The sequence below is a fragment of the Amblyomma mixtum genome, chromosome 7 (genome assembly GCF_055824585.1).
Source record: "Amblyomma mixtum isolate Tamu chromosome 7, ASM5582458v1, whole genome shotgun sequence".
Lineage (NCBI taxonomy): Eukaryota > Metazoa > Arthropoda > Arachnida > Ixodida > Ixodidae > Amblyomma > Amblyomma mixtum.
In genome coordinates this window covers 58,481,921-58,503,493 of record NC_143018.1, presented here as the reverse complement: position 1 = coordinate 58,503,493, position 21,573 = coordinate 58,481,921, and the positions used below count along the sequence as shown (strand labels likewise).

The 21,573-nt window shown below is 47.7% G+C and overlaps 1 protein-coding gene across 15 annotated transcripts in view; it reads left to right on the top strand.

Moving 5' to 3' along the window:
- The window catches only part of LOC149336181 (uncharacterized), a 60,184-nt gene that overhangs the window by 19,341 nt on the left and 19,270 nt on the right, over nt 1-21,573 (top strand). For 6 of the 15 annotated variants that reach the window (XR_016284161.1, XR_016284157.1, XR_016284164.1 and 3 more), the window contains exons 2-8: nt 1,545-3,339; nt 6,134-6,865; nt 9,226-12,168; nt 13,323-13,661; nt 15,826-16,998; nt 18,273-18,372; nt 19,631-21,454. Coding sequence is in view for 5 of the 15 variants with exons in the window: in XM_089552697.1 (XP_089408823.1) it covers nt 6,818-6,865; nt 9,226-9,400; nt 10,045-10,100 (279 nt within the window). In the remaining 10 variants the exon portion in view is untranslated. Of the gene's footprint in view, nt 1-1,544; nt 3,340-3,756; nt 3,819-6,133; nt 6,866-9,225; nt 12,169-13,322; nt 13,662-15,825; nt 16,999-18,272; nt 18,373-19,630; nt 21,455-21,573 lie in introns of those variants that run through there. The other 9 variants (XR_016284158.1, XR_016284159.1, XM_089552697.1 and 6 more) reach the window with 9 other exon arrangements.

Sequence of the window (21,573 nt, the reverse complement as noted above, 5' to 3'; positions counted from 1 at the left end):
CTTGTTTGTATTTCGCTCATCGTCATTTGCTGAAGCAGCGCCACACCCGGGGTTCTACTATTGGCATTAGCTCAAGCCCCTGGAAAGGAGAGGTTTGCGTCGCTATTAAATCTGTCGCCCTATCAGATCTCACTAACTTCACTTACTCCGTTCTTGCAAGCCCATGACAGCATTGTGATTGAAATAACACCGTTCATCCCAGAACCCGTTTTCCCAGCAGATCTTCTGTCATCCTGACAGAATAGTTTTCATTCAGACAATCAATCAATCCTCCCGTAATTAATGTTCAGCCTGTGACGCAACAGGACTCGACGCTGATTCCATTCGTTTGTTTTTCGCTTTTCGTCATTTGCTGAAGCAACGCCTCACCCCGGGTTACACTATTGCCATTAGCTCAAGCCCCTGGAAAGGAGAGGCTTGCGTAGCTTGAGCCACTGGGGAGTTCTGACGGGACGTCACCAGCCTCGCTTGATGGCCATATTACCGAGTGCGGCACGTTGTTGCCACAGCCGGCTCTATAAATTTGGCCATCGCTGGCTCCATAGGCGATTCCAAAGATTTGGCCATGCGAGCGGATCACGTGAGCACTGGGGCACCTTAAAAATCTCTTCGCTTCAGTTTTGAGAGCGCCGCACTCAGGCGCCCGGCCGTTCCTGCATTCTGCATGGTAGTCGGCGTCGGCGCTGTCGGCATCGCCGCTGTCAGCGTAACCGGTTGTCCTACTACTAGCAGAGCGAAACCCCACATTCTAGGCGGCGTTTCGATTCCATGGCACCTGTTTCTGGCACCTGGAAGGTTCAACGATCATCGCAGGAACTTCCTGAAAGGTGGCTAGCAGCGTGACATGCCACCTGCCAGGAGTGGCTGGTGGCATGAGTGGCAAGGGGCATGTCAACAGATTTTCTTGGAGGGTGGAAAGTGGCATGTCAAGAGCGGAGGCAGGCAGCATGTCAAGAGCTGCCCTCAAATCTGTCTTTACCGATTATCGCAACTGTCGGTCAATTTCTTCTGTTAAGTGTTCCTGCCTATATTTCGCAGCGATAATCCGAGGGTGTTGTTTTATGGTGGCGAAAGCACTGCCATTGGGTGAACTTGCGTCCGAGTACAAAATGCGCGATTGAGGCGAGAACAGCATGTGTGCTCTACGGCCGTTGAAAATCAGGATGCTGGCTGTGTTTTTTCGACGCATTCAGTTAAAACACGAAAGCAAACTTACGTGCGGAGAGGCTACAGCACCCACGACAACCTAGAACATCGTACACAGTTCCCCGCTCGTCACTGGCAGCTCGAGAGAGCTCTCCTTTCGTCTCTGCTAACATACAAAATGTTTGAGGCCACCCGCAGGTTATGATAACCAAGAAAGATGAAAAAACATATTCTATGAAACAAAACTAATGTATGCCCTTCTTTTACAGTATAAAATCGGGGCCGGTAGAAGTCCGTGCACGTACTTAGGCAGGGTTTCCCGAATGCAGAGCGAAAAGAGAGGTGTGCTTTGAATAGGCTGAGTCTGCTCAATAGAGATGATGCTTTACTTTTCGCAGATTATATCGGACTGAACAACATCGCAAAGTGGACCACTCTGGGTGACTAGCATATGCGTCGACACGGCTGACATGTGCGCACATCTCCGGACGGGAACATGCGGTCCGATGACTCCGAAGCAACCGGCGGCACTTCTGTTGTTCCTCATGCGTCAACGTGGACGACCCAAGCTGACAGTGCCACACCAGACGCAACCACAAATACACAACCAAGCTCGTCAACACACTTTTTAATAACCCAGAGCAGTGCAACCGTAAGGAAATGCACATATTAACAGCAACACGTATGCAGCGACGAGCAAAACACGCTGACGGGTAACAAGGCCCAGTAAGGACACACCATGGAAAACACGAGTGACATCCCCGAAACACAAGCTATAAAACCAGAATACACGCAGGCAAAGGACGCCATCTGGTGTCTGCCATGCTACACACCCCGGCCAAACAGCAGCGACGACTCTTCGACACTCACTAAAAAGCATCCGCCGCGTCGGTCCTGCTAACAGGTCAGACAGCAACTACTGCGACATCATATCGCTGGCTGAAAGTTTTCGGCGTGGTACGCCTTCTATTCATCACGTCAGAACAAGAAACATCTCCACTTCCCGACATGACGCCCGTAGGACTGCTTCTGTCCCTAATGACAAGACTGCTCACCGCTGGCCTAACATCGACTCTACAGATGCAGCATTGCCGCCTTAATCTAAACTGCTGCGACTAGAACATCTCCGGGCAGTTAAAGCCCGCACATCCTTCCTCCCATGGTCATGACCACCGTTGTGGATTAAACGTAGATTCCAGCTAGTAATTGAAGCTAGGGTAGAACTTCTATTCAAGAACAAATCGTGTAGATCATTGAAGGCTAAGAACAAGACACTGGTCTTGTTAACAACGAAACAAAACATGCATATCATTCAGAAACGTCCAAGCCACCACGTCCAAATCAACGCTGGTGTTTCTCACTTCGTCCACAGTTTCATACAGACCTGGAAGATTTCTAGTGGCGCTACTGTTATTCCTCATGCTAAAGTTTCTAGGAGCACCCGCAACATTCGATGCACTAACACAAAACGCAAAGCCGCCGAAACAACCACACTCCCTGGATGAGCAGTCTGGGCCACCGTGGCCACGTCACCAACGGTGAACGCGCGCCCCAACACCGCTCCATAGTACCTAGAACTGCTCTACTGACTACAGCACAATTACCATAGCTACACGTAAGAACACGCCTTCTCCGCACTTGGCACACTACGACAGGAGAACCACTGAACAACAGGTGTAGAAATACAACCAGGCAGACGAGGTCTAGAGCGCCCATTGCAACTGACGGATAGATGGCTGAACACAACATTCCGCCATTAGTATGACGACACCAACATCCAGATGAGAGTAACCACACGACTTCAGATATTTACGTTTGTCAGTCACGCCCGAACGCTATACCTTCATCAAAACCATGACAGGCGTAGCGATGACTTCCAGGACTTTCTCAATGCTGCACTAGGCTTAATAGCCACGCACAGGTCCCATCCCTGCGGAGAAGACAAGAAGCGTGCACCACGGCACCATTGACGACAACCGCGACAGCCACAACCGCAAGCTCCCAGACAAGTGCGGCAGAAAGTGCACACATTTCAACAGCTGCAACGACATGGGGTCCGTCAGTCCGAGACCAGGGGTCCGGTCCATCAGTCCGAGACCATCCAGCACGCTCCAAGTGAGCATATCTAGTCACCTGCGCAGCACCAACAAGTCTTACAACTTCGACCTGAATCTCCGAAAGACAAGGGAGTCGGTGAGTACACTCGGCATTAACCAGGGTAACTCTGGCCTCTCAGCCCCGTTAAAGGCGACATCCTATAGGCCCGTGTACGGTGCGATGTTAGTGCATGTCAAAGAACCCCCAGGTGATGGAAATTTTCGGCGCCTTCACTACAGCGTCCCTCGTAGCCCGAGTCGCTTTGGGATGTTAAACACCCATAAACCATCAGCCGATTGAACAACGTAATCTTCGTCACACTGCTGGCACTCACAAAACGGGCTGGTGACGTTTCAATGCGGTATCTCGGGGCAAGTTTTAGTTATGGAGGCTTCAGCGGTAGCTCACGGGCGCACACCTCATTTTAGATAATGAAGCGCCTTCCGCTACTTGTTCAGAGCCTGCTAAAGTGATCCTTATATCTTTATTGAGTAAATCCCAACTTCGGTGCAGGGTGAGACATGGACATTGAGGTTCGGGCCAACTTCGGCGCAGAAACCGCTCCACATCGCAGTGTGAGTGCGCCAGTTCGTGAACTGAATCTTCCTGTGGTGAATTCATTATCAGCCTGACTGCTCTACTACAGGACAAATCATCTGGCATAACCATGTAATTAATCTTGTCGTGTGCCAGCTGTGGTCACCTTATGCACGCAAGCTTACGAATCTCATCAGCCCACATTATTTACTGCCGCCCTTTAGTTACACTCGCTTGCTCTTGAAATTCATTGCTTTGCCCATAAAAGCAATTGATTATACTGCCTTCGCATGGCGTGCACTGCCCTGGTCCGTTTCTCTCTCTTGATATCCACTAGGATGTGATTAAAATGCGTTTGTTCCCTGACCTACTCCTCTCTATTCCTGTCATTGAACGTTAAAAAAGTTGGGCCTTGATAGTGAGCTACGGGAAGGAAAATAAGTAAGTTCAACCTTTTTCTCTAGCCTCTATGTTTCTGCACCTTAAGTGAGTGCTAACAAAATATAGCTGTTATGCCATTTTATCTTGAGGGGATACTGATAAACTGCACAACAATAACTGATGCACACGTTGGTCAGACGTGAAATCATGTCATGTCATTCTGTTGTTAGTCAGCGCTGTGTATCGTCCCTTCTTTTCCTCTGGCCTTGTGCCGTCGCGCTGTTTCACAAGAAATGATAAACTGCCATTCTTAATCCGAGAGTACCTGCCGAATGCACTCCACCCCATTCTTAATGTCACAGAACATTTTGTGCAGCTGTGTGCTCACTACTTGCCCTAAGTGCCCTCAGTAGACGTATTTACTCACCACGTGAAACACTTCGTTGCTTTTCGTAAACTGATGCTCTCTTCCAAGAGTCCTGCATATTACTAGTTGGCGCCATGATCATTTTCAGACAGTCCTGCGTTGCCTGTCTGTGAACTCGATCTTGGTTTGAATTTCGTCCCCTTAGTAAGTATAAAGGCAAATTCATAAGCTAATCTGAGATTTCTAATATGTTATTATATTTTGTCACCAACTCTTCCTAATCCAGTCCTCTCTTTTGAGAAATGCGCTTCTTTCGACGTAACAGTGTCAGTGGTGTAGCACACCAGAATACAGCTATGACGTTCTAATCAGCAGGCTGGTTAACTAATATATAATAGTTAACTTTTTGACTTTTAATGTCTCTTTATTATTTATTTATTTTGAATTCGACTAGAAATCAAGAAGAAGAAATGGGCTTAGGCAGGGCATGTAATGCGAAGGCAAGATAACCGCTAGTCTTTAAGGGTAACGGAATCGATTGCAAGATAAGGTAAATGTAGCAGGGGCGGCAAAAAGTTAGGTGGATGGAAGTGATTAAGAATCGTGTGGGTATACGGCGGCCACAGCTGGCAAAGGACAAGGTAAATTGGAGAGACATGGGAAAGGCCTTAGCCCTGCTATGAGTCAAGATGGTGGTGATGACGATGATGATGATGTGAAGCCAACCGTATGTAATATTGCTCTTCATTACTACCCGGCTCCTCAATACAACACGCTTCATACCCCGCACTCTTCACTAAGCCCGCAAAAGCCCAGTAGTAGTGAAACCACGTCGTATTCATAGATGAGTCCTGAAATAACGACAGCTACGGCTTCGACAAGTAATTCTTCACGACTAGTACTCGCGATTTTGACGAGGAAAGACACCCTATGAGCTACTATGACCAATGTGACGACTATGACAACATAGGTGTGCGACGCTCAGTCATTGCGACGGAACCAACAACCCCTGTTTCATCGCAGCAAGTCTGGCATCCAAGGGGATAAGCAATTACTACATTTCTTAGCATACGACGAGAGGAGCATTGAATGCAGGACCAGCTCTTTTTCTAACTGTGCGCGGTGGTACCGAGACAAGCGAATTTAGTGTGGGTTCTCCCGTGGTTTTTATTTACAAAGGTTGTAAACGCATCCTTACTTGCAGCATATTGTAACATTAGTATTATGGGGGACCTTCCCGTGAGGAAACTGCACCGGCGAGATTTGTCCTAACTGAAAACTCAGCTATCACTTTTGCCTTTGTGGAAATGTGCCTTTTTAGATTAACGTTTATTTTCGTTTTGTTTTACCAGTTTCTTCTCAGTCGTTCTCGGTCTTCTCCAAAGACGCCTTGCTCAGCTCAAGTCAAAAGGACGTTCTATATATTCACGGTTGCCTCGGCGATTACCACCGCGTTTATACAGAAGACGTGTTTGAACTTCCGTTGATCGTTGTTTTCTTGACTGTAAATTACCTCGCAGACCAAACAACCGCACTGCCGCTGAGCATAGGTGTTTGCGTTTTTCTAAAGTGTTCGATATCGGTGCGATGCATTTTTCGTTGCAGGCTGCCCCACTGCCAGTACGATCGACGCGCCTACCTGTGACATTGCTTAATACCTCTGGACTCTGATAAATCCACGCACGCGTGCAATCCATCAGCACTGAACATTATTGGACATTCGGATAAAAGCATGGCACACCTACGAAAATGAGACGCGTCTTGAGCAGAACAGCCCTCCTCCTGTCCATCATGGCAGCGGCAACTCATCCCTCCTGGCAATTCCACTGGCGGCACTCCTGTTGTTCCTCATGCTGGCCATCCCATGACAACCTACAGTCTTCTAAACAAGAACCACTCCCACACATTCTGCAAACACCAATGACAACATATCACTATAGCAACGCAGACAAAACCGAGGACGCAAGTACAGCCACACCATTCGAGTTATCAAGAAATATTTCTCCGGAACCTTGAACATCTGAGCAACAGCAGTTTTGAAAACCACAACGACACTGCGGCAACTTTAACAAACGCGGAAAGAGCAAACCCGACCACCTCAACTATTCACGGATTCACCCGAACCTCGCACGAGCAAGCGCGACAACAAAAATAACTCTGGACAGCAACAAGAACTCTTCTATCCTACCAAAACCGCCTGCATAGATGCCAAGACGATGGCGACCAGGTTCATGCATCGACAACTGCAGCGCAGTCACGATGGCCACGTAATCTACGCAGCGTCGAGACATGCTTTACGTCATCACGGCTCGCCATCCGTGCGAGGAAGGTAGTAAGGTGAGTTCATCTGAAATTCAGCTACATCAAGCAGCCTGCCCCAACATCCCAAGCAGCATAGGCAATCGCCCCAATATTGGAAATAGATGGTGTTGCTATGGTCATTTGTAGAACCGACCTTTGCCGATAAGTTTCCAATACTGTTCCGGTCACCTGTGCTGATTGGGTTAAGTCCGCAAAAAGGTGCTGCAACGCATTGTTGGTGGTGCTTTTCGGAAACCACGTTGTCGAAGGAGTCACCTCTCATCATAAAACACGAAAAACTGATGATTTAAGAGAGTGGCGCTGAATGAGTTCAAAATCAGCGCAACTCCTAGCTTCGGTTTCGGTTCGAGGCTCTGTTTAAGTGGGCAATGCGATAGCGCTCTGTTCTGGAACTATTGCGCAGAGACTGAAGTTAAAGACGTCGAAGCTCAGAACCTTCTTCAAACTTCAGCTTCCTTGCATATGCAGAGCCTTGCTCTGGCGCTGTACACAGGTGGGCTCACCTGTGTGGCTTTGCAGCGAAGTTGTTGCGACGCGGTGCCCCTAACTATCAAATTAAATGGCTTGTTTTTGCTGTCTTCCAGGTTCTATAGGAGAGGCGCGTTCAAACAGTTTGTTCAGTTTGGCTTGCAAAAATTGTGAGATATTAAAATTGCGCAAAAAAAATGCGTATTCCCAACGTTTCTCGACATGTTCACCAGCAACGGCCTCAGATGCATTTTTATTCCCCAAGGTGCTCTCCAAGCTCGGCCTTCACGACAGATTATTTTTACAGCGAGCTTCGCGAGCTTCCGCGAGCTTCGCAGACCACGTTGCTTTTACCTTGAGCAACCTTCAGCCTCCCCAGAGCTCGTAGGCCATCAACCTGCCGCGTCGGCTCGGTGGTTATAGCGATCGGCTGCTGACCCAAAAGACGCGGGTTCTATCCCGGCCGCAGCGGTCGAATTTTGATGCAGGCGAAATTCTAGAGGCTTGTGTATTGTGCGATGTCAGTGCAGCTTAAAGATCACCAGGTGGTCGAAATTATTCCGGAACCCTCCACTACGGCACCTCTTTCTCCCTTCTCTTACTCCCACATTTATCCCTTCCCTTATGGCACGGTTCCCGTGTCCACCGAGATGTGGGACAGATACTGCGCTATTTTTTTCCTCAAACACCAATCTTCAATTTTTTATAGGCCATCGACGTTCATTGCGTTCATTGGCATTGACGCTGACAACGTTTTACTCTGGGATAATTTTGAGGAAAGGAAGGGCACATAACTGGCTCCCTGAGTCAGTGGACGCCTCAACTACGCTTTGAGGTACATGGGTGGTGAGAGATGTGGGCTGTGCATGTCAGCTCTGACAACGTTGTGGCAGACACGCGGCACAGCAGCAATAAGCCGCGGCGTTCATTAGGTGAGAAACCTCTTGCGATCAACCGATAATTTGCCACCTGCCAGGCTGACAAGGTGGGCGCGCTGCCTATCCTGTGTCCGGAACGCACGCAACGTTACAGACGCCAAGCCGCATCTAGTTGCCCGATACACCACAACTTTCGTTCTCTGTCCAGTTTCAACAGTAGTTGAACCACAGCGTATTTTTCTTTTGGATATTATGCTTCGAAAACACGCTTTTCCAACTTGTACAGTTCATTGTTCGCTATAGAGAAGACCCTATTTTTGGCTGTGCATAGTTTTCTACCAAAAATGGGTATGCATATGTCGCAAGCAGCAAGACTCGACCAATGGCTGGCAGCATCAGCAGTTGTTTGCCAGATGATCCATGTTGGTTCCCAGAAGATAAATGCGTTTGTCTGCTTCGAGTTTGTAGACTTCTGCCTCAAATTTGAGTATTTTCTCGAGTAGGAGTTTGGTGCTTTCGGAATTTTTAAAGCATTCCAGAGGATTTCCACAGTTCTATACGGTGACTGTACCGGGAATTTTAGCAATATTGGCGTCACAGGCTGATGATCGAGGCCGTCCACTGCTTTCATCTTCTGTGCTGTCAAGGTGCCTCCTTTCGAATCGCTTAAACCACTCCAAAGCAACAGGCTCAGATGAATTTTTATTTCCCAAGGTGCTCTCCAAGCTCGGCCTATCACCAGGTGCGACTGAGACAGCACTAAGAATAGGGCTGCATGACTTTTCATTTTTGTTCGAAATCTTCACGATTGTGCTCCCGCTTTCCCCATTTTCTTTTTTATTTCCTGTTAGCATGTTTATCTGGAAAAGCACTGCTAATCAATCATACCTTTAGGATGGCATAGAAACATAACTAAATCTTGACGTAAGGAACTTCAAAGTGAGCGAACGTTTGGACCTCCTGTCATATTGCCAAGTGGACCGAAACGCGGCCGTTACAATGCAGCGTTCCTCGTTCCTTTTATTGCAGGCACTCTGTCCGGCAGCAGACCCCAGAATTCGTGGCGGTACCAGAAGTGATCCCGTGACGATTCCTATGGACGCCGACCTCTGCGGTACCACCTCTGATCCTCATGAGAGTGCCAACCACCACGTTGCTCTCCTGAATTCATGTGGGCTATACTGCTCCGCTTCCTCAAGCTCAGGTCAGCCTCCTGTTAGCTGCCATTGCATGAAACCACGGAACACGCAGTCACGAAGAGAGAATCACTGCCAAAAACATCGACCTCGGCTGCCATACTGTTTACCCTGCAACATAGACTAACAAACAACATATACATATAACTGCAATGATGACTTACATTATCAGACCCACAGAATGCATTGCCACAACCCCCTGCACTGCCACGACACTCACGCGCACAGTGGTACTGTGCATGTTCAGGAAAAAGTAACCAACTGAAGAAACCAGGACGGCTCCCCAGCGCCTAGAAAAAGACTCAGGACACTTAATTTTGAGGTATGCGAAAGCATGTGTTTTGGGGAAAGGAAAGGATACAGTAGCTCTCACATCTGAACATCTCGGTGGACACCTGAAACGAGCCTTAAAGCATGCAACTGAAGGTGAATATGTCATCGGTCTGAACCCCTGTCCTATGTTAGCATACAACTTCACATCTCGACATCTCGGTGGGCACCTCAACGGAAAACTCAAGGAAAATGTAGTCACAGAAATCATGCAATTGAAGGTACACATGTCATTCCTCCTAACCCTGTTAAGAACCTCTCTCCTCTTTCTTCATCCTGACTCTTCCTCACATTTATTTCACCCTTAATGCCTGGCGTTCAGGTGCCAGCACAGACTTCAGCAGATACGGTGGAGCCAGCGCCTCTCGTTTTCTCTGATACCACCCCTACTCCCGCATCATCATCAGCCTGACTACACCCACTGCAGGGCAAAGGCCTCTACCACTTATCAAACATAGAATTTGGTGTCGTGACTTATAACCCTTCTTATTTTGAAAGTACGGTAAATAGAGACAAAGATATATCCGTCTTCCCAGGATTGCAAGGGTTCCAAACAACAACGCTTTTTTCGTGCAGATTTATGCACGATGCTCACTTCGGAGTTTGCCTGCTCGCCTTTGCTGCGGCTGCGCCAACGCCTGCTGCAACGTCGGCCGGAATCCGCTGCTGACGTCGGTCTGCTTGCGAAGCCAGAGCTGTCCCCGCCGTTGACTGTCCGCAGCGTTGTGTGCAGAGCGCAAGGTGTGCTGAGTTGTGGGACTTCCTGTGCATCACGTCCGGCCCGGCACTGTTCCTTTTTCTCATACCGACAGCAGTCAGCGTGGTCTGCGTACACCACGACACGCGCTGCTGCTTCTCTTCGTCTACGCGGGCCCAACGACACCCATGAAACGCCACGCACTACAGACAACAGCGAAGAGCATCTCGACTACTGCACCACACTAGTACACCTCACACATATCACAGCGGGCACCTATCTAACCTCATGCACCAAGGCTACAAGAAGCAGCAAGCACACAACGCTGGCCGCACACTCGAACCACTCAGAGCACTAATCCACGCCAATCACGACAGCCTCAACAACGAGCCAACTTAGCACAAATATAACATAACAGCATGAACACAACCCAAAATTACAGCGCCCTGTAGATGCAATGGACGTTCAATCCTCAATTTATTTGCAACCAATCAAAACCGGGACGCAAACTGGAATACCTATTTTCAAGCGAAGCCGTAACCCGGACAAATATTGTTCCTTGAGAAGAACTCAGTTATGAACTTGCATAACGCAACCAAACCCAGGTAGCACAGGTAATCGGCCCAATATTGGCAACGTATTGGCAAAGCCCGGTTCCTGCAGAAGATCAGTGTGAAACCATCCATTTGCGATGGATGGTTTTCGCCACGCTGCTTTAACTATCCGATCAACAGCTGTCATGACCTTTACAAGTTACCAGTCACAGAAATGATCAAAGCTCAACGAGTAAAAGAAGATATAATCATGAACGCCCAAGCCAGAGCACTGCTACTACTCCCACGAACACTCTAGCGCACTGAACATGGCAAGCCACAGAACATTTCGAGGCGTGCCTGCCATAGCATGTACCACAACTCAACCATAGAGCAACCATGTACCACAACCATTCACACTCTCATAACAGCACTTGCTGGCTCTACCCTGCCTGTAAGGCAAATCACAGCTATCATGACTCAATGGCTCGCTCTTAGAGCTTCCAGTGTGGTATCCCTTCTATTCCTCATGCTTGTGGTAACAGCTGCCACCACGTTGCAACATCAGGCACGTCCTAATGTTGGTGTCTCTCATGAGACTATCCATCGCTCACCTAACATGTACATATCAAAGTCTCACTAATGCAATTATGTAAATTCCTTAAGCAAGAACAACGTCTCCAGTTACAAATTGCATGGCTATAGTCATCACTGTCATCATTAGGGGGTGAAAACCAACTACAATAGAACGGCAACACTATCGAACGTAATGAAAAGAGCACTTTTCTTACACATGGATCCTAATAATTGCAAGGATGAACTCAGCGACACAAACTGTAGCCATTAATGCCGCAGCCATTCATTCCACACGTTCGCGACAGCCAATCTGACACAATCTGTTCATTCAGAATTCAGGACGCAGTGCCAACATTCATAGCCATGCGTACAGTCACATGTGTAGTGGCCGCCACGGCCAGTACACATTTGAAGACAGCCACCGGCTACACGAAGTCCCAGAAGCAAGCACAAATCAAGCGCCGATTGCCGCCTCAATGCAGCGGCCACCAAAAGCAGCATAGACACGATGCCACGCGAACCACAAGTTTCGACGCCCAGCGCACGCCGTATACTCGGGGCCCTTCAAACCGCAGTACTACGCTTACTGGAATGGAAGCGGACCAGCTACTGCACCCTGCACTCTCCGGCAGACGTTACGGTGAGTAATGCCAGTAACCCACCGATGCAGTATTCAGCAGAATTGTCGCTGCCGGCTTTTAAATGGCGCGAGCTGAGAGCGCACTTTGGAAACTGGGTCGCCAAGTTTGCATGTAAATTTTTGAGATGACGTTCTCTAGACTAGTTGCGCCTGTAGTTGCTTACATCAAACAGCACACGGGTGCTCGCATTTCACCTCCAGAGAAATATGGCCGCTGCGGCCGTGATTGAAACCGGGGTCATAAGAACAGATGCCGAATGCTAAGCCCCTAACTCGCCACGACTACTAAATTTTCGATAACTATAATAACTTTTTGCTAGTTATCTTTTGTGACGATTACAATTAGGCACCTGGTTCCACTTGGAAAATTGTAGTCTCCTGTTGGTAATGGCCATATGTTTTCAAATTTACGAAACACGATTCCCCTGGGTGCTATTGGCAGGAACTTTGCAAGCGCTGAAAGATGGCTTTAGGGCGCTACCGCGTTTATGATATCGAACAAACGACGCTGGTATAACGTCGTCGCAACCTGTAGTTAATTGCATAGTCGCCAGTGTGCCTACAGAATCCTCCACATTCACTAAAGCGTAGCCAAGAATTTAGCGCGGCCCTCCATGTTTCGGGGTCCGACCTCGGCTCGCCAGTGCGCACAGATGACATTCTCAGTAACCCTTAGCCCTCTAGCTTCGGTGGTCAGATATATAATGCTACAAGGCCTAATGGCGGGCCGGTAAATAATACCTACATCGTGCAAGGGTACCTTTATTTCGGAAAAATGTCATCCAGAAAGGATTTCTCAGTACGGGACCGCAGTGGCGGCAAACGCCGAGCGGGCCCAAGAATCGGGCTCTACAGATCTGCTTCATGGGCTTTGGCTGTGAGATTTTAAAGTGCGTAGCGCGTCTAATTTTTGAAACACCGTCCATCAAAAGCTCAAACATGCTGAAACCAATTCAAATACCTGTTAATATCTCCAAAGCATTTCAGTCTTTTATAATAGTCCAAATAGTTAAATGTCAAAACTGGAAAACGTGACCTCAAGTCAAAGGTAATCAGGCATTCATTCGTTTTTACAAAACATCATGATTATAAAAGGAAACTCGATGTACTCATGTGTACGGTTTCATTTTTCCCCTTTTCCTTCCCCACAACAGCTATATTTAAGCTCTGTGCGGAGGTCTGGACGCTGACAGAGAATGGTTGACTATCGACAAAGTTTCAGCACGCCAACATGATGGCATCAGCGTGGACGCTGTGGCAAAATGGCGTGGCAGTCCACGAGCAGCTTGGAACGGAACAGATGGAAGACAGTCTTGTCCAGACTTGGATGATCAGCTATTGTCATAACTACCGCAGCACGCGAGCGAGCTCACCAACTCGAGTTTCTGGCTGAGCCATGAACACACCGGCATCGCCTCATGCGACCCGACACAGCCACACAACATGTCCTCCGTACATCATCGCTACGAGCTCCCGAGCAATGTTCGAGAAAGGTGCGTAGTCGAGTCTTTCAGTAGACCTCCTACGTGTTTCGCAAGCCCTCACACATGCCCACCCTGTATAATAATCGCATGTCCTGTGTTCTTAATCTCTTCTTGTCTATCCTACACTAGCCCTTGTATTGCCGTTCTTAAAACACGTTATAATCGGCTTCATGCAACAATCTTTGAGCTTATGACCACGTCACTTGACCACAACTAAACGCGCTCCCCTGTATATACGCCAGTTCGATAAGCTGCAGTAGATTTCAGCCTATAGGCAGCAGTTCTCAATGCAGCCATGAGACTACAAATTCGTAAGACATGCTACGCTGTGTTACGTTGTGCTTCGCCGGCGTTGAGTAGGGCGCTCGTTGAGTGTTGTGTTCATGGTTGTAACTCATTGCATGGGGCGCGCGCACGAAAGCCCACATGTTCGCTTCCCTGTTTTTGGCCTTTTTGTTTTTATTTGCTTGCACAGCGCCTGCGGGTGATTGATGCACTAGATTATTGTGGGGTGAGCATTGCTACGTACACACTGTGGCTGCGTCGCTCCGGAGGTGGGGCTTTCTCTGCCTGTTGCTGCTCGTAGCTGTCACGCGCTTGGGTGGGCCGAGCGCGGGGAGTAGCGTTCTGCTGACAGTTGGCACCAGGTACGCTAGGTTCTATTGTTACCTGTTGACTGCGACCTTTAGAACCCATATGTCCTAATAACCTGGCTGTCTCTCTTAAGGCCTCGGTTGGCAGGTGGCAAAGTGGAAAGCGGGAAATCCCTTCTCCGCTTTCAGGGGATTTGGGAGGGGAAAACTGAGAGATGGTGGGAGGCATGGGTGGCGATAGTGTTCGTAGCCTGCAAGTAATGAGCGTGCAGCTGCTTCCGTCAAGCCGTACGTACAGCTGCAGATGTAACGAACGTTCCCTTATTAAAAATAAGAGTAGTGCTGTGGTCAAAATATGTATTAGGGACAAGGCACTGTGCCACGAATACAGCGAACACCTCTGGCCTCACAACTCTCTTAGAGCGAACGTGGAAGCGCTATAAACACGGTCATTTAGCCAGAAAGCATTTCTTCTTAGATGGGCGAATAGCGACGAGTGTCTCCAAGGGTCCATGATGGCCTCAGCCCCCTTATCACGCAAAAAACGAAGCGACTAAAACAAACCAAAAACACAATATTAGATGCGTGTAATCTCGGCGAAACAATCTACCAGCTGCGGCCGTCATAAACGCAAGCCTTGAAAGTATCTTTAAAAGTAGTAGTACCCGAACTATGATTACTCTCCGACTGCCAGGGATCTGACGAAGATACAGGAAGGGGTCCAAGTACAACGCTTATACCACGACTGTTCATTTCTCGTCCCTAAAACAGCAGTCGGTAGCAAGAGGGGGAGCAACGCGCAAGTGCTCCGCCTTGAAAGTACTTTGCTAGAAAGCTTAGAATGCGTCGTAACTTGGTCTAGATTTAAAAATGCAGACGTGCATAATGGATTTTTTATGAATGGAAAAAGCACGCTACCTTCATTCCATTTCTGGGTTTTACATCAGAAGTGCACGTGCTACAAACCTCGGGTGCAATTAACGCAGTCCGTGCGACTCGACGATTATGTTCGTTATGAAGAGGTCTCAGCTGTATTTCGACAAATGAGGTTATTTCTGGGAAGACGTCTGGTCACCATTAGTACACCAGGCATATTAAAATAGCCACCAGCGCCAGTCACAGTTGAAGACAGCTACCCTAATGCACCCGAACGTCACCGTCGACGCCTGAAGAAGCCACCCCCAAGAACGTTGCAAAAACCAACTAAGCTGGTTATGTATGAATTGAGAGAGCAGTAGCCATGATGTTCACAATGCAGCTGACTCTGGACTCGTATTACATGCAGGGCCTCGCAAAGTATACAACAGGGTCTGCAGTAGGTGGTTGTTCTGGCACCGGCGACAATGGCTTGGCTGTTGCCAGTTATGCTGAAAAGAATTACCTCCCACAGGCACATATTGCGCAAAAACCTACGCCATAAGCGCGTCACATTTCTTGCATTTGTTGTAGCCACCCCGACAACATTCCACCAAGAAGATCCATAGCAATGGCGGTCTTTGCTTTCTGAGAAACTCTCCATCTGTTTGTGTCGTTTTACGAGTCTTTCGTGCACTACGAACAGCCTCACTTATCTCATGCAGCCTTCTGGACGGTGCACATCATCAGGCATTGGGCCTGGTGGTAGTCGCGACCGGTACCATCGACGCCTGCGGCACCGCCTCCAGGAATCTAGCGGCGACATGTTTGCTGAAGGAGCCGGAACCATCCCTCAGTGCTGCCTGCATAGCGAACTCTGCTGAGTGTCACGTGTGCGGGGCTCTAGATTTAATGTCCCGTGCGTCATGTCCAAGCCAGCACTGTTCCTCTTTCTCATACCGAGAGTACCCGGTGCGGAGAGTCCAAACCTTCAAATACGCTATTCCTGTTCCTCATGCCGGTGGAGCTTTCTACTTCACCACAATCACACGCGAAATACAAAAGACAGATATGCGAAGACCGCGCAACACCCTCCGACGTTTCCAGCCACCACAACCTCTTATGACACCTATCGAACCATATGCAAGCATAACCTCAACTTCACCATACGGACACCTTTACAACGCAATCTCGACAGATACACCCTGTAACTCGGTAAGTTTCACAACTGTGACCACCACTACACCTAACAGAGCACCCGCCAAAATCTCTTAGGGCACCTAACAAACCATACCACTATATGGGCACTTTTACATGGCAACCTCGGCAAGATACACCCTGTAACTCATTAGTTCAACAACTACAACCACCACTAGACGTAACAGACTGCTCGCCAAAACCTCGTAGGGCACCTCTCCAACCATACCCCTATAGGAATACTTCCACGAGGCAATCTCGACAGATGCACACTGTAACTCAGTAGTTTCACAGCTACAACCACCACTACACCTAACAGAGCCCTCGTATACGATTAGACTCCATTTCCGAGAATACCGTTTCGCAATCGTGTGAAGTTTCGATGGAGGCGAAACGCAAATGCGTCCGTGTGCTGAGCGATGTCATCGTACGGAAAAAACCTACGTAGTCTAAATTAATGCGACGTCCTCAACTATGGCGTCTCTTATACCCCAAGTGTAGCTTTGCGACATAAGACACTAGAAGTTGTAGTTTTAACAGGCTAATCAACCTACATGTACGGGCGACAAGGACAGACGCTACCTGGAATAACCACGAGCGCTGCATCACAACGCCAGCATGGGCCGCAGTTGGTTCGGCATCAAAACAGTGGGCCTTTTCAAGGATCTAAGGAACTCTACCTCTAGACGTCGAAAAAAAAGGCATGTGGATTATATTTGCGTTTTTTTTTCACAGTTTCCTTCAAAAACTCGACGCTGGGACTTGAGGATAGCATGTTTTCTGAAGAGACTGCTGGAAAAAAACATATTTCGAATTCTGTTTAATTTTGATATTACGAAAAATACTTTCTGAAAGGTTTCTTTTTGATGCGCCATTTTTCGAAGATAACAGTAAATCCAACGCTGTTGCACTGCGGTGGCGCTGATTAACACTCGGCACTAATCTCCAATTTCATAAAGAGTTTTCTAGTCAGCCCAACTACGCTCAGTTGTCCTGGACGACAAAGCAACAGTTCGTATGGAAGGCGAATGGTGGGCATACACCGTTGTGAGGCAGGCCTACAATAAGTTAGGAAACAAATTTCGCCCGTCTTGGAAGTTTGCACAGGAGCTCCGCGTCTGTGACAAGTTTGGTGTTAAACCAAAAACATGAAATGGGGATGATAATGGAGTGCGCAAAGAGACCATGCTTCCAGAGTTCAGTTTTTTTTTTTGAAAACATAACATGCCCGTTCATGGCTTCAAGCAGTTTCCGTCTACCCGGAGTTATCAGGGCACGTGAACAGGCGTTCAGTCCATGGCGCACTAAAACCAGTCGTCCTTTTGCAAGCTTTATAACGTGATTCGACAGCCGGTTTGCAGTCACATTTTTTTTATCAGCTAGGAGTTATTACCATTGCCTACTGGAATCAGTGCACAAAGAAAGGGAGCACAACCCCGCTAAAAAAGTTGTTGAATAACGCATATATGCTTCGTCAAACAGATGTCATGTAATTTTCGTGATATTTATTGCACCTGAACGACGAATGTATGATTTTTCAAAAATTAATGGCATTTTTATGACAAACTGCATAACTTGAAGGTTGAAGGTTGAAGTTTATTTTGACAACGATACAGTTGTCAAGGAGGTTGACAAAAAGGCAATAGCATGCCTGACTAGGTGTCAGGCATGCTATTGCCTGACACCTAGTCACACCTATGATACTTCATAGTATCATACAAATTTTTTTCACCTGGAATCACAAAGAGGGCGACAGGATGGAGCGCTGAACTGTCAACTTTTATTTCAGAAGCAGCACACCTCATCGTCTCCATTGGTCCTGTGCTCTTTCTCTGTATGCTGGCTCCTGTAGGCATAAACTATCCCAACACAGCAAGGGTTACTCGCGTCCGAATGTATCTGTGGCAAAAAAAAATGCGAAAAGGCAACCACAATAGCCTGGGCCCAAAAAAAAAACGCGCCCTTTATGTCGCAGGTCTTCGAAAAGAATCAACGCGGCCTCGAGTGCCATCACTCCAGCCTGGTTCACCGAGCGTGTCAGAAGTGGTTCCTTACCACATTGCACAGTGGTTATGGTGAGTTTTCTTTTGGTTCAACCATTTTCGGTGATGAATTGACGAATTTTCGCTGATGATGAAGAAAGCAAAGTTGCTTGCTTGGTGTATTTGGTTTTGTGGCCCGGAAAAAGCTGAGGCTATCATGAGCTAAACCTAGAGTTGAAAAGAAAACAGGGCTAACTAGCTAGCTTTCAGAATGGGAGGGCCCATCTCTTCGCTAGTCTTTTATGTGTACTCCATGCCTTTTAGGACACGAAATAGGCGCGCCTAGATGACAGATTCGACAAACTTCCACATGACCAGGGCTGGGTTTCAAACCTTCCAACTTCCCGACTGAGATGATACCTGAAGTTTGTAAAAAAACCCGGCGCGTTATTTTTCTAATTCCACTTCCTCAATAAACGTTTTACCCTGAAATCGCCACTAAGCATATTCATAACCATTCCATATTTTTTCAACTTCTCAGGGAAGCTTTTGTCTGGAGTCATATGTAAACTATATGAGTTTATGTGCAGAGTTCTGCGGCTTGATTCCATGCGCGTGTAGTAATGCACAACCCCGGCGCAAAAATTAGCTGAGAAAAATCATTTCGATCAGTTCCGTGTAGTAAACGTACGGACCTCGTCGTTCTGAACGATTAATATTGGATTTGTGTACCAATCGACTTTTTGAATCACTAGAGGAGCAGTCATGACAACAGTGGCAAGAGGAAAAAACGCCAACCGCGCCCACAAATCTGAAACACGGGACAGCGCTACAACCCTCGCGACACGCCTACAACCTAAACTGCGGTATCCGCTACTTGTTGACAATGAAGCCACAGCTATGCATGCAGCAAACATGGCCTTACAAGCTGCCATGCCTGGTCCGTGAACAATGAACACTTGGCACAGTGCTACAGTTATTTATAGCAATATGACTGTGAGCTGCAATCTAAAATTACAACTGCGCTGTCATCATGCATCCCGTGTATGACCATGGATGTCTAGATATCCATAAATGTCACTGGATGTTCATGAACATACATGGCATACACTAGCCAGCTAAAAATATCTTACAGGCTACATTACTTCAAATATTCACTTCGAAAAATTTTTCTGCATATCTGTCGAATTTCTTTGAGTTGATTTCGCATCGTATATATTCCGATGGTGTTATAAATCTGTCTGTTTTCTGTTAGCAATCCGCACAAGTGCTGCATTTAAGGCATTCCGAACATCACACAAATCAACTGCCTACCTTGCTTACACTCTTTGTGACGCTCATCTTTTCGCAGGCTTTCCCGCAGTCTACGCTCCACGCCATGTGAACAACCGCTTGTGAACGTAATACGTCGACTCCATAGACAAGGGGTACAGGATGGCCCACGAAGCGGCAAAAAATATCATGGAGCAAATTCTTGGAAGAAGTGCGGAACAGCCGAAAGAGCCGCCTTGGCGGGGCCGCGAATCACGTCCGATTCGGCTGACCTTATACTCCTCATGTTTGCCGGTATCTACGGGACGAGCCTGCGGCATTTCTCTTGTTCTTCATGATTCAGCGCCGACGGCTTGCAAGCTCAGAGACCGCCACACCAAACACAACCACAAATAGAACACGAAACTCCTCCGTCGCTGCCTTCACCGCCAATACTCGGCAGTTGCCATGATGTCAACAGAATAACAGCTTCGGCAATGCAGCACTGGGCAAAACTCACTGGAGAAGACCGGCGTAACGAAAACATACACAACACACATAAACACGACACACGTACCCCAGTACAACGCTAAGCAGGTCAGTCCCACTATATACATACCACAATTTACCAGAACCCAGACCCCCCGACAATGTAACATATCAGTACACTCGATATACAAATACTGCCTCTCGCTTGCACATAGGTCGAAATACAACCATCGTGACTCCATTCCACGCTGTGAAGGCTTCCGGTGTGGTACCCTCCTATTTCGGCCGATTCGTTGACTCCCATTGTGATGCCCGTCACACTTCTGCTATCATGATGAGACCGCTCACCGCTAGTCTAGCATGAAGGTTATGTTAGCGTTCTTCCATGAACCCGGTATACGCTCGATGTCATGCGGCATTGCACATTTGGGGTTGTACGTTAACATAGCCCAACCTCCCACCATCTTTTAAAAGATGTGCAGTTACTCGATCCTCACCTTCCGCTTTTCCCTGTTGCGATGACTGTAAGGTTTTCTACTTCTTTCGTCGTTACATATTATTTCGGCGTGAACAATAATGTCCTCATTTAAGGGCAACTCCAAGGTTTTTCAAGGTTCGTGTATCGTAAAGAAGCTTTTATTGCAGCTTTTCTACCCGTTCTGATAATTTCCACTGAGGTTTACAGCGATGCTGCAATTCATTCCTGCGCAAGCCGATTTTTAAATGTTCTGTGTCCGTGGCCTCAGTTCAGCTCATTTTTGGGCAACGCTGCATTTTTCGCGTCATTTTATGAACGAGTTCATCATTTCGAGTCACTATGTCAGCCATTCGAAGCGTGTATGAATTTTTCTAATCGTTCCAGGCCATGACCAGAGTTTCGGTTTATATTTTTGCTGAAAAAAATAGTTCTCCTTGGTATTTTAAAAAACTTTCTTGTGCCTGATACAGGGAAGTACAAGGAATACAGTGCGATCAGTAGCTAAATATGTTGCCTAAAACTCCCTTTTAAGAGCACCAAGTTAAGAAGCATATAAGGCTACAGTGATTATGGCTACCAATACTAAGACAATATCTTACCTGGCACATGTACAAAAACCGAGACATTCGCAACTACAACTTGATACATCCGAACTTTACCACAGCCGTCGTAGCAACGCACACGCGACGCACTTCTGGCGAAGAGGAGGACTACCAACAGGACATCGACCTCGGGACCACCGACGGCAACTGCATAAGCCACAACCAATACCAGTGCCGCTATGTCAACTACTATAAAGAGTTCGCAAACGGTGTCCGCAGGAGCAATGTGCCAAACGCCACACAGCCCGAGAACCACCAGCCCAGTCCACGTAGTGGAGCTACCTGCACTCACCCACGTATAGCCGACAAGGCTTACGTGCTCTCCGCCTGAACCTCTGTGGAAAAGATAATCAAGGTGAGTATCCTCTCAGCTATCCTCATAGCTTTCATAATATTGACGCTCTCCCATTGAAATAGGTAAAGTGTATATGTGATATCGCACTGTAATCCAGGAACTATTTTCAGCCTTTACTC